At 35.3% G+C, this 12,729-nt stretch overlaps 1 protein-coding gene across 1 annotated transcript in view; it reads left to right on the top strand.

Annotated features, from left to right (window-relative positions):
* LOC126248282 (apoptotic protease-activating factor 1-like) overlaps positions 1-12,729 on the top strand; it is a 274,185-nt gene that overhangs the window by 184,582 nt on the left and 76,874 nt on the right. Inside the window, exon 14 of the mRNA XM_049949131.1 lies at positions 8,380-8,677. Coding sequence (XP_049805088.1) covers positions 8,380-8,677 — 298 coding nt within the window. The remainder of the gene's footprint in view (positions 1-8,379; positions 8,678-12,729) is intronic.

Below are 12,729 nucleotides of genomic sequence, written 5' to 3'. Positions count from 1 at the left end.
CAGACTCTGAAGTGTCAGAGAAACTGGTATAGTCATGCATATTCAAATACAGATATATGTAAACAGGCAGAATATGGTGCTGTGGTCGGCAATGCCTATATTAAGACAACAAGTATCTGGCGCAGTTGTTCGATCAGTAACTGCTGCTACAATGGCAGGTTGCTGAGATTAAGTGAGTTTGAACTTGGTGTTACAGTCGGTGCATAAGTGAAGGGACACAGCATCTCCGAGGTAGCAATGAAGTGGACAGCCCTGCAGGTTTCAAGGTGTCAGTTCCCTCCAGCACTACTTCAGGCATTAGTTGAGTTCATGCCACGTCATGTTGTGGCACTTCTGCGTGCTCGCGGTGGCCCTACACCACATTATGCAGATGTACCAGTTTCTTTGGCTCTTCGGTGTGTGTAATGATTCTACTTCTTCTTCTTATTGGCCAACATGTCATAAATTTGTTGATTGAAGACAACATTTTTCCACTTAGACTGTATATGTATTAGGATGTCTTCTTAGTTGCACAACTAGTTTCAGGTTAAAAAGACACTTTCAGTTGTTACCCAGAGCAAAGGGGCCATACATATAAAAAAGCAAGCTAACTTACACAGTATGTTACTGTTCATAATGACTTGCAAATTATACTGTTCATGATGGTTTGGCAGGCAGTTGGTGCACTTAAGATGGGAAAAACCTGGCAAAAATATAACATGAATATATGTATTGGTGAATTTGGTCATCTTTGCACCTAAAGCTAAAATACAATTTTTCTGCAACTCCCGGTGGCAGCTAGTGCATGTCCTGTTGACAGGCGATGTCAGTGGGGCAAATAATTTGGGAAATATGGATTTCAAAAGTCTCTGACTAGAGTATTGGAGGAAACCACTGAATATATCAAGAACCTTGACGCGCAAGTCGCCGAAGTGGCATCAAATCGAAAAACTTGCACCTGGCGAACTGTCTACCCAACGGAAGGCCCTAGTCACAAGACATTTATACCAATAACCAACTAAAAACAGAGCATTCACAATAAGAAATAAATTTCACAAAAGAAATTCATTGCTGTAAAAAATTTAGTTGAAGTGGCAGACAATATTACATACAGTGATGCTGACAAAGGAAAATAAAGAGTGTTCATAATGTCAATCACTGGCCTATGACTTATACACTCTCATCAGAATATGGGGGATAAAATTTGTTTTCTATATCAATGTGTTAGGAACTGCTGCTATGAAGAGCAACAACCATTTCTGTAACATTTGGTCCTGTGTGATTTCTGTTTCAGCCACTTTGTACAAAAACAGTTTTTTCAAAATATGACACTATTTTATACAAATGTTTAAAGTAAATAGTGAAGGACCAGATAATTACCTTCAAAATTTTAGTTTTAAGCTCTACATAATAATTTCCCATTTTACTTCCTCACTGGGCAAGATGGTTAATGTGCTATACTTGCATTCAGGAGGATTGTGGTTCAAATTCCTGTCATGTCATATACGTTTAGGTTTTCTGTGATTGCACTAGATTTATCAAGGTGAATTTCAGGTTATTCCTTTGAAAATAAAAAGGCCTTGATTGTCTTTCTTCTCCGTTTTTTGCAGTGTGAAGTTGTTCTCCATGCCTAGTGAGAACTAAATATTGACCTACTAATCAACCTTCTTTCCTTCCTTCAATTTCTCAGTTTACTGTTAAAAGTATATCTGGAACAAAACCAGAATCCAGATTTTGCTCCTGTGAAGGGAATCATTCATTACTTTTTTAGTGGATAGATTAATTCCTTGAAATATGAAGTACAATATTCAATGTGATATATTTTTGTTACTTTTGTGTCATGGCAGTGAGAGCCATGCCAGTTAACATGCTTTGTGTGCACATGATCTGCAGAGGAAGAATAGGTGCTCATGATGGCAGCACTATTTGCATTGCATCTATTGGTGAAGCTGGCACCATGTGTTACCCTGGCAGCTGTGGGAGATTTGGTTGACAACAAACATGGTGTGCTTATGTTGTGGTCACACTGTTTATCTGGCATCTCCTGTTGTGTGTTTCCAGTGACCTGAAGAGGCGGCAGCCCACCATGTATGTGTGTGTTGCATAACAGTGGTCCCAGGGGACACAATTCCTCTTCCCCCTTAAAAAGAGGTGGGGGAGCTGGCTTGAAGGAGAAGTGGCTGCCACCAGGAAGGAGGTGCCCTATGACTGGTGAACCATTGATAACATCGATACGCTTTGGCAGCTGAAGAGAGGATGACACTCAATCAATGGTAGCCACCTCAATCACGAGAATCCTGATGAGCCAGTGAGGTGCCTGATGTGGCATTGATGCAGCCCGCAGCAAGGGTCACCATGTTCAGAGACCTGAAAAACCACAGACAGCCTGGTTTGTTATCAAGGAAGCCACTAGGAGGCGATGAAGAGGATGAGATCATGTGTTCGCATAGTGGAATATTGCTGTATGGTAGTCCTAGGAGAGGGAAGCCATGTTGCTTAACACGACAGCTACTTTCAATAAATAATTCAATTGGTTATTAAATTTATACCACAAGAGGCAAATAAGGGAGCAAAAATGTCGTAAACAACATGTCTCAGAGGGTGGCAGCTACCACTGGAGTTTACAATCATGACAGTAAAGAATAAAGAAAGTAAAGGAAGAGAAAGAGGCTGCAGATTTGCTTCCCCCCTCCCCCAATCCCCCCTGCACCTCTCTCCCACTCACCACCAAGACCACAGAAAAGAAATGGAGAGAGGAAAAGAAAATTTTCCCACTTTTAACAAACAAGCTGTCACAAGACTAAGATGTAATTTTCACATTGCATAAAGACAGCACTCGACTTTGAAGTGTTTTTTGTCTTCATGAGAGAAAATGTATAACTTGGAGAAAATATTCCACCATTTTAATATCTACAGCACAAACTGGGCTCAAAATACCTTTTCTCCTATATCGTTGATGACTTTGTAGTTGTCTGCATGTTTGTGCAATTCACACTGATAATGTTTACCAGCTTGGAGAAAAACATCAGATAACAGGATGGTGTTGCTCAATGTTTAGATGTACAAAGGAAACATATTGACCTTCTACATAAAAGAAGACATTACGGTAAAGATCACAGAACCATTATATATGTCAATGAATAATATGTTAAAGTTCTTACATTATATGTGCACATCACATGAATGAATAAAAGCACATGGTACAATGAGCTACAGCTCAAGGTAGTACACCAAGGGCTCCAAAGTTATGTAACACAAATGTGTACTGCACACTGTTACTTCTACATGCTGCTAGCAACAAGACCACAGTAGATGTTGGACAAAGAGTACAACCACAAAATAAGCATGCCGTGTTTGTTGTCAACTGCATCTCCCTCAGTTGTCATGGTAACATATAGTGCCAGCTTCGTTGCTAGAGGCACCGCAATAAGCACTGCCATTGAGAGCACTGATTCTTTCTCCACATATCATGTGCCTGTCAACTACTTTGGCAGTGGTCTTATACCGGGCTGCTGTAAAGGATGCCGTTCGGCCGACCAGATTCAATTTGCACTGGGAGTCATTCCAGACAAAGTGATGCCCACTATTGCCAGTCCATGAATCAGAGCTCCCTTCACATCAGTGCAGGCCAGTAAACAGAGTTTCATCTTAATCTTCACTCTGCATCATGTTCTAATCCTCCACACCAGCTTCCAATGTTTTCACTTTGAGCCACATCCAAGCCTTCCTCTATGCCTCATTCGAGTCCTTCATACCAGCCGCTGATGCCTTTGCTCCAATTTACATCCTGAGTCCACCTGTCCGCAAGACCTAGTTCAGTTCCAGAAGTGAAATGGATTGTAGAATCATACAACTTACAACAATTACCATCCCATCCTGTTGCTCTTCTATTCCCATCAGTCAGGTAAACTGGGACCCACTAAATGTGCTGTGGCTGCTGTTATGTAGCAGTATGTGCCTCCCATAAATGTTATGAGCTGTCTCAGATACAGAGACATTACAAATATTTGGAAATTGTGACATTCATCCATAACTGAATATTACAATCAAATACACCAATCATTGTAATTACATCTATATGATTACAAGATCTATCAGGCGCACTGTTACCAGTAGTGTGAAATTTCTTAGAAATTACTGTGAGCAGAGTCTATATTTGTAAACACAATCAAACAGTGAAATGAACTAGCAAATACACACGAAAGGTGGAAAGAATAAATGAAACAATAAGAAAAAATAAAATGTTTTATTTGTTTTGTAGGGCTCTTACGATATTCAGAGTAATTAAAGCATGCAAGGAAGATCATCTTGAGAACTTATTGTGTGAACTCCTGTTTTGAACACTGAAAATATTCATTAATTATTGCATGATGGCTACTGGTGTGTGTGGGAATTTTCTGTTGAGTTCCTCTTCAGTTTCTTCACCAGAAAGCTTTTTACATATTTAACACCAGCATTTTACCCATGGATTTGCAAGTAAAAAAAGGTATGATGTAATACAAACTATCAAGAAGAAAATTTATATGCTATCAAGCACCAAGATAAGTCTCAAAAAGGAATGACATGCTGCCACAGTCTTATGTCAGTGAGTCTGTCATTTAAATAAACTATATTATCAAAGATATGCAAAAATTTCAAGAATACTTGTCTCACATGTGTAAGTGATCTTATTAGAAAATTGTTTAACAAGCATGGCCTATATCTAAATAGGTAAGGTAAAGAAGCATTGAGTGATGTTTTAGATGCAGATATTAAGGAAGAGCGCAACATAAGAATGGTAAATTCAAAACCAGTTCTCCCAAGCAAGGTTTGGCAATTGAAACGTGCTAATTTACTGGCTCAAAGTATCCCAAATAGAACAATTAATAATGAATGTTTTAAATTACTAAGGTGCTATATTTTTTAAGTTAATGTGTGCAAATTCTGGGTGTAGCAAATCTGTGATGATATTACATTACAACACGAGAGAATTAGTAAATTAAACTGATCAGATAATAGGTCTCTTAGACAATGCACAAGGGATAATTTATGGAATTATTTTATGCTCACAGTCATCATGTCATTATCACAACCATCACCAGCACTACTGCCATCTTTCTTCAGATTTATAGCCATGCCATAGTAGCTTCACACAGTAGAAGTAATATGGAAGGAGGAAGAGTTGCTATATTTGTAAAAACCAAGTATTTCCTAAACTGTAAATTTTTAATAATACTGTCTGGAGCAGCATTTTGAGCCATGTGCCACTGGATGGAAGGCATTTGTTCATGTCTATTAATTTTATCTATTTGTGGAACTCCTTCTTGTAATTTCAGTTGCTTCATCAGTGAGTTAGATCTTCTCTTGAAGCAACTGGCAGGAAAAGTGAAGGATATTGTATTTATTGTTGATTTTAATTTGGATTTTTTAACTTATTCTTCCTAATTGTGTCCTGTTAATCTATTTCCCGTGGTGGACATCCCTGCTAGAGTCAGTGTCAGTTCTTTCCCATTAATAAAAGAAAATGTAGGGGTAAAAATAAAACTGACAATCTTGCCATCAAGGAAGTTATTAATGAATAGATATTGACAAGTGCCATCAACAGTGTCTCAGAACACAATGAAATGAAGATAGAGAATAAGCAGGGTAATAAAAATAGTGTCATAATTCAGAAGTTTAAATAAATACATTTAGCAAGTAGGCTGGGAACCTCTTCATTGATAAGCTGATGAAAACTAAATTTAATACATTTTGTAATGCAGTTGTACCCCTTTTTTCACAAAACATTTTCAAAAAGAATATGCATATTGCAGTCCAGCTAACTGATTTTTCATGGATGTTGACTGAACTGACGGCGTAGGTCAGCCCTCATTGAGGCAATGTGTATCCTCGAGCAACAAGTTCCCATTACTTGTCATGAAATTAGTGTACCAGAGAACTCAAGAGAATTATTAAGTCATTAATAAATAAACATTCATGTGAAGTTGACAGTATCTCATGTAAGTTACTGAAACCTACTCGAGTAAAATAGTAGAATATTGTGCCATGTATTTGATGTTGCTGTGTACCAGGGCATACTTCTTGCCAGAATAAAATATCCCATTGTAAAACCTCTTTGCAAAAAGGGAGACATCTCAAATGTAAACAACTGTAGGTAAATTTTGCATCTGCCTGTATTTTTTGATAAAATATTACATGGCTAACATCTTAACCAGCTTGGAACTATTAATAAGAGACTTTTGACTTTCAAAATGATGACTTTGTCAATTGTTATATCCTGTGATATATTTCAATACTTTGATACTGTTCATCATAATCCATTATTAGCGAAAGACCAGTATTATGAAATCTGTTTTTACCAACAGGAAACAGAAACTAATTTTGGAAGCAATGGAGCTGAAAATCAGTTATATCTGTTTCATGTGACTGAAGAAATCTATTTTATGTCATAAAATTCCTCACTGTTTCTTCCTGTTCCCCATTTTGTTTTGCTTATAAGCTGCCCTTAGCAATTCACAGTTAATAAAAGTTAATGATGTTTACAGATGCTACCAATCTTGTGACTAAAGATTTCTCAAATACAAACAATAAAGACCTCCTTTGCGTGGTCCACAACTAGTTTGCTATGTAATTGATCTCATGTTTCAGGAAACCGTGATCTGCATTGGTATAATGAATGAAAAATATCGTCTAGTCACTTTTGTTTTAAAGATGACTGGTTTTCATGTTACTAGCAGATCATCATCAGATTTAGTGCAGCAACATGCATTATTAAACTTTGTTTTTATTTAAATTTTTGTTTCTTTTGTTGGCCCTGGCTTTTCATTAATTTTGCTACCTAAGGGCAAATCCATTTTTAAATATGCTTTGCAATTTGAAAAATGCTCAGTAACAACCACCAGTTGTTTAGATTGACTTCTGACTCGCTACTGAATGTGAATAAGTTTGATGTACTGGGTGCTGAGTGTATGTTTCTCAACTTAGCTCTCTTTGAACTAAATTTAATTTCATTTGCATTTACAAGACTGACTCAAATTATTCAAAATATTATCAGTTATCATATAACTAGGGTTTTTATTTAGAGTTAGGTTTTCAACAGTAAAATCAGGACAGTCCCATTTAAATTGAGGTACGTGGCAACTTTGTATTCAGTGCTACTGCTTTTGGCGCTGTTCATGAATTACTTCAGGTTTAAAGGTTATAATAAAAAAAGGGTCTAAATACTGTCATTGTGGCATTATTGGCATTATTTTGTAAACATTGTCAAGACAGTACTTTTCTCTTCTGAATTAAACTGTAATTATGACTGAGAGCTAATCGGCCTAACTTTCAATATCTTTTAATCTCAGCAGTTGGGAAGAAATTCAGCTGTGGGAGTGGAGTTGTCAGTTGTCAAGAAGAAATATTTTCAATTTTTTTCCCCTGTGGGTTGTTTTATCTAAGGGTCCCCTCCCCTCCTAAACAATTTGTTGAGCATTTTACATCACTGAATCTTTTTGTAAAGCTTTCTGTGATAGTATAGTGGATCAGCACTTTCTATTACTTCCATGATACATTTTTGAGCAAAATATTACTGTCTGAAATATGAAGCTTCCACAAGAAAATAAACAGAATGCGTTACATAATTGATGCATTTCTTTGTGGCACTTTTAATGACAAGAATTGCAAACTTAGCTGAAAATAATTGTTCAATAAGTTACAGAACATGTTTATCGTCTCTACATACAGTTAACAATTTTTAATATTGTGCCATTATTAACTGTGCTGAACTTTGGCTATATTGTTATTGTAGCTGTTGATGTGCAGAACTGAATGTACTGTGTTTTCTTTCATTAATTTATCACTCTACATTGTTTTTATGTGTCAGCTCAGCTGCTAAATCTAGGTTCTAGTGCAGAGTTCATGTTGTGAATTATGGTGACCGAATGAAATTTCACATATAAGAGAACTACTCAATGTTTTCACAAAAGACATCGTCCATGCCTCCCTATCCACATGTGAATTAAACAGGAATTATATCATTTTTCAACTGTTAGTTTTCCTTCACTGCATAGTTTAAATGTCAAAACCTAGTATTTTTTATCACACTACCACAAATTTCGGAAATCAAGTAAATCCAAAAATAGAGATATTAATGTTCAGTGAGGTGACAAAATTAGTTGAAAGCTTTGTAATATGTCAGTTAAGGAAGAATTTGTAATACTTTGCAATAGAGACCTCTGCGTTCTTTTGATCCGGAATTTTGATTGCTTGTAGTGAACTGTTGGTACAACAGTTACTGTAACTGAAGTTACTTCAAACCATTATTGTAATATATAAACTGTAATTAGGCATGTAAAGATTTTTTTTACTTCATTCAGATGTTAAGGAAACATAGATGTTATCTTTTACAAAGTTGTTTTAATTTTCAATTGGTTACAGATTCTGAGTATGAGGTAATTGTTGTAACTGAAGATTCAATAATATGTTGGAGTTGGGAAGGTGTTAACACTACACCTCCTGAAAATGTCATAACCAGTGGTGAGATAACAGCTACATTGTCACTTGAAGATTTGGAAAAACAGGTTCTAGGACGCTCTAAAGGCACAACATTTGTATGTGCCACAATAACGGAAGACAGTGAGTTTGTCATTACTGCATCTTCAAACCATAGTGTCTGCATTTGGGACATAAATCCAAACGCATCATATATTGTAAAAGAATACCATGACCAAAGTGGGTAAGAAACCTTTCACATTATTTGGCATATTTATCTGTCACTAACTTTGAGATATGTGCATTTTTTAAATGTTGTTATATACATCATGACATGAAAATGGTCTAAGAGAAAACTTTCTCTTGTTGCTGTTGTATACATTTTTCCAATCATAATATCCAGTTTTATACCAGGGAGTGATTTTAAAGAATATTACATTGCATATGTTAAAGACAAAGTGAAGTGTGTACAAGTGTCTCCCTTTTGTCTATCCCTTTTGTATGGATTTTGTGTACAGTGTGAACAGTAGATTTATTTGTGGCACATGAAGTACTGAATTTTCCTGTGTGGCATAGCCATGTGCATCTAATATAATACATTTAGTTGTACACTGGTTTCTCACTACAGTAATCAGTGAAAGAAAGAATCAAAGCCTTTTTGAGAGAACAACTTCAGTGACACTGAAACTGTTCAGAAGTAGGTCCAGTGGTTTTGAGAAACATTGTGTGCCACTCACTATGCTCTTTAAAAAATTGAGACATAGTCTTTGAAGTATTGAAATGTTGAAATTTAGTCAGTGATTGCTTTCACAGTTTCTTGTGGTTTAAAGTGGTTTACATAAACAAATATCTTACAAATAATATGTTTTAAATGTTATTCGACTCATATGAATGATTTCATAATAAATCACTTGCAACTAATGCTGATAATTTCAAATTAAAATGTTAAATTTATTTATTTATTTATTCTTTGCCCATGGACTCCAGCTGAAAATCCAGCTGAGAGTATTGGGTGTGTCATACAATAGGCTATTAACATCAAACTTGATTTCATTATATATAAATGAAACAAATAATTTAACAGGAATAGTCTATAAGCATACAAAGGTACTACATGTTTCACATTATGTATATTCACACATCCAAACAACATACAGAAATGATAATTTTTAAAGGTACATTTCAGTAATGATATAACATATTTAAACACCATCTTAGTATTCACTCAAACTGTATATACATTTCTCTGTAAGATATAGTTTCAAATGATTTTTAAAACATTTTAGGTCTGTTTCTTTTTTAATGATTTTGGGGAGTTTATTAAAAAACATTTTGCCTGATTCTTCAGGGGCAGTCATAGACAGTTTTAGATTTCTGTTTATCATGTAGTAATTTTCATTTCCTGTGTACAGCTTTATTTAGGAGGTGTTTATCGCTTGACCTTACCACCATTATGCTTTGGTATATTTACAGTGAATATACTGCCATAATATTATAGTGTACAAAAGCTTGCCTATAGGTCTGTTTTGGTGGTATTTTTGCAATGCATCTCACTGCCCTTTTCTGAATTGTGAATACTCTTTTTAAGTAGCCAGCTTGTGCATTTCCCCATATATGAACTGAATAAGACAAATGTGGGAAGACAAGTCCATAATACATTGATCTGAGGACTTTATCATCCACAGTCTTAGCTGTTTTATGCATGATGAAAATCTGTTTGTTTATCTTTTTACACAGTGCATCTATGTGCTCCCCCCATGCTAAATGTTTGTCTATTATAGTTTCTAGAAAGTTTGTACTGGTTACTTCTTTAATAGTCTTTCCATTTATATTAACATTTATATTATAATTTTCACTATGCTTGATCTGAAATACTACATTCATTGTTTTAGGCTGATTCATAAACAGGTTGTTTTGTGTTAAATATTTATTTGCATTTTCGATATTCAGGACTGCTTCCTTCTCAAGCTCCTCCTTTGTGTCAGCTGTGCAAATGAAAGTTGTGTCATCAGCATACATTACAAGTTTCTGATTTATATAGCTAGGGAAGTCATTTACATAGAGTATAAATTGTATTGGCCCAAGCACCGACCCTTGCGGCACACCGTGTTTGACTGTTTGCAATTCTGATCTGTAGTTTGTTATATTTCCCCCACTAGTATGTCTGATTTCCATGGATTGTTTTCTATTTGTAATGTATGATTTAAGTATGTCATAGCATTTTCCTCTAATTCCATACTGATATAATTTCATCATTAATTTTGAGTGGGTCCCACAATCGAATGCCTTAGATAGGTCCATGAAAATCCCACAAGTCTTTTGTTGCCTGTCAAGAATGTGCTCAATTATATCTGTTGATGCTGTTTTTGTTGACTTCCCTTCTCTGAAACCATGTTGTGATGAATGCAGTATACTGTACTTTGTTATAAAACTTACAATTCTATTCTTTATTATCATTTCACAGATTTTAGCAAATGTTGAGATCAATGATATTGGCCTGTAATTTCCTAATTCATCCCTGTTCCCTTTCTTAAATATTGGCTTCACTTTACTTACTTTCAGTGAATCTGGAAATATACCTTCTTCTATCGCAGCATTCAGCATGTGTGTCAATGGTTTTAATATACATTCTCTGCATTCCTTTATGCGATGTGATGTGACACCATCTAAGCCAGATGAATGTTTAATTTTAACTTGTTTTATTAGGTTTGACACTTCTGTATCTGTTGTAGGTATGAAAACCATAGTATGATTTGTATGTGGGGGGTTTAACAATTTACTTACTGCATTTGTTTTATTTTGTCTTATTTATTCATCCGCTACAGTAATATAATATCTGTTAAAAGTATTGGCTATTTCTAGAGGGTTTGCGTTGCTTTTACCACTCATCAGTGGGCAGATGTCGTCCGCCCGATTTGTTACTTTTCCTCTTTCTTCATTAATGAAAGACCATAAACCTTTTGAGTATTTCTTTCCCTGATCTATAGACGTCCTGATGAATGATGCTTTAGTTTCTCTGATAAAACTACAGTACTCTTTCTTTTTTATTTTATACAGTGTGTTGTAGGCCTCAGTATTTTTTTGTTTGGAGAGGTCGTAATCCTCTCTCAGATTATTTCTGGCATGGATTACTTCTCCAGTCACCCAGCTTTTCTTTTTTTGTTGCTTTCTGACAAGCCTTTTACTAACAGGACATGTAACATCATAATTATAATTGAATAAAGAAAAAAAAACTGGTTCCATTTGGTGTTTGCATCTTTAGCTGCATATATTGTTTCCCAGTTTTCTGCCTCTAACATCTTTTTTAGCAGATTTATGTTATGTGGGTAGTTCTGTCTTCTCATCTCCCATATCTTCTGCACTGAATCACTAGTCTTTATATTTATGTCTATCATGATTGCAAAATGGTCTGCTAATGTGGAGTTTATTACCTGTGTGTCACAATAGCATGTATGAATATTTGTCATTACATGATCAATTATTGTTTCACTATGCTTTGTTACTCTAGTTGGTTTATCTATTTTTATTTTTAGATTGTATATGCACAATAAGTCCATTAGGGTCTTAGTATTGTCTGTATTTTTACTTGTGTCTGTGTTCAGATTCCTTATAATGATCAAATAAGCATATGTTTTTAAGAGGTGTTGGATTATATCTTCCAGCTGTTCAAAGAAGGTTTTAATTACACCATTTGGTGATCGATACAAACCTAATACACAACATAAATTCCCAGCAATTTTAGTTTCCAGTGCTGTAGCTTCAAAGCTCAATTCTATATTATATTTTGTTATATTTATGGCTTTAGTTGATTTATAGTTAGAAAAAATGGCAACCCCACCACCTTTATAGGAAGTTCTGCAAAAACTGTCTACTATCACATAATTCTTCAAGTTGTACATTCCTATGTGATTTTCTTTTAGCCCATGTTCGGTAACTACTAGAATGTTTGGCCTATATTCCTGTAATATTACCTCTAGTTCCTCTGTTTTATTGTTTATGTATTAAACATTTTGGTGAAGTATTCTATCAGTTGGCTTTAAATTTAATAGTTCCCCATCCTGTAATATACTAAGCACATCACTTGCTCCCTTTGCTTCTGGTACTATGCAGTGATTTTTTTCAGTTTGTGTCATTAATCCTGGGTCATATCTTTGTCCTATGTTTATATTCCTCTCACTATTGTCACACTGGTATTTAAGATGGACAGTTTTACTTACATCTTTTTTCATGTTCTCTTTCTGCTTACTCGATACCATAAAAAATCCTCACTTATGTAGGCATTCAGACTTCCGGTGC

The sequence above is a fragment of the Schistocerca nitens genome, chromosome 3 (assembly GCF_023898315.1).
Source record: "Schistocerca nitens isolate TAMUIC-IGC-003100 chromosome 3, iqSchNite1.1, whole genome shotgun sequence".
In the NCBI taxonomy this organism is placed as follows: domain Eukaryota; kingdom Metazoa; phylum Arthropoda; class Insecta; order Orthoptera; family Acrididae; genus Schistocerca; species Schistocerca nitens.
The sequence above is the reverse complement of the archived record's forward strand: the minus strand, read 5'-3'. Positions and strand labels throughout refer to the sequence as shown.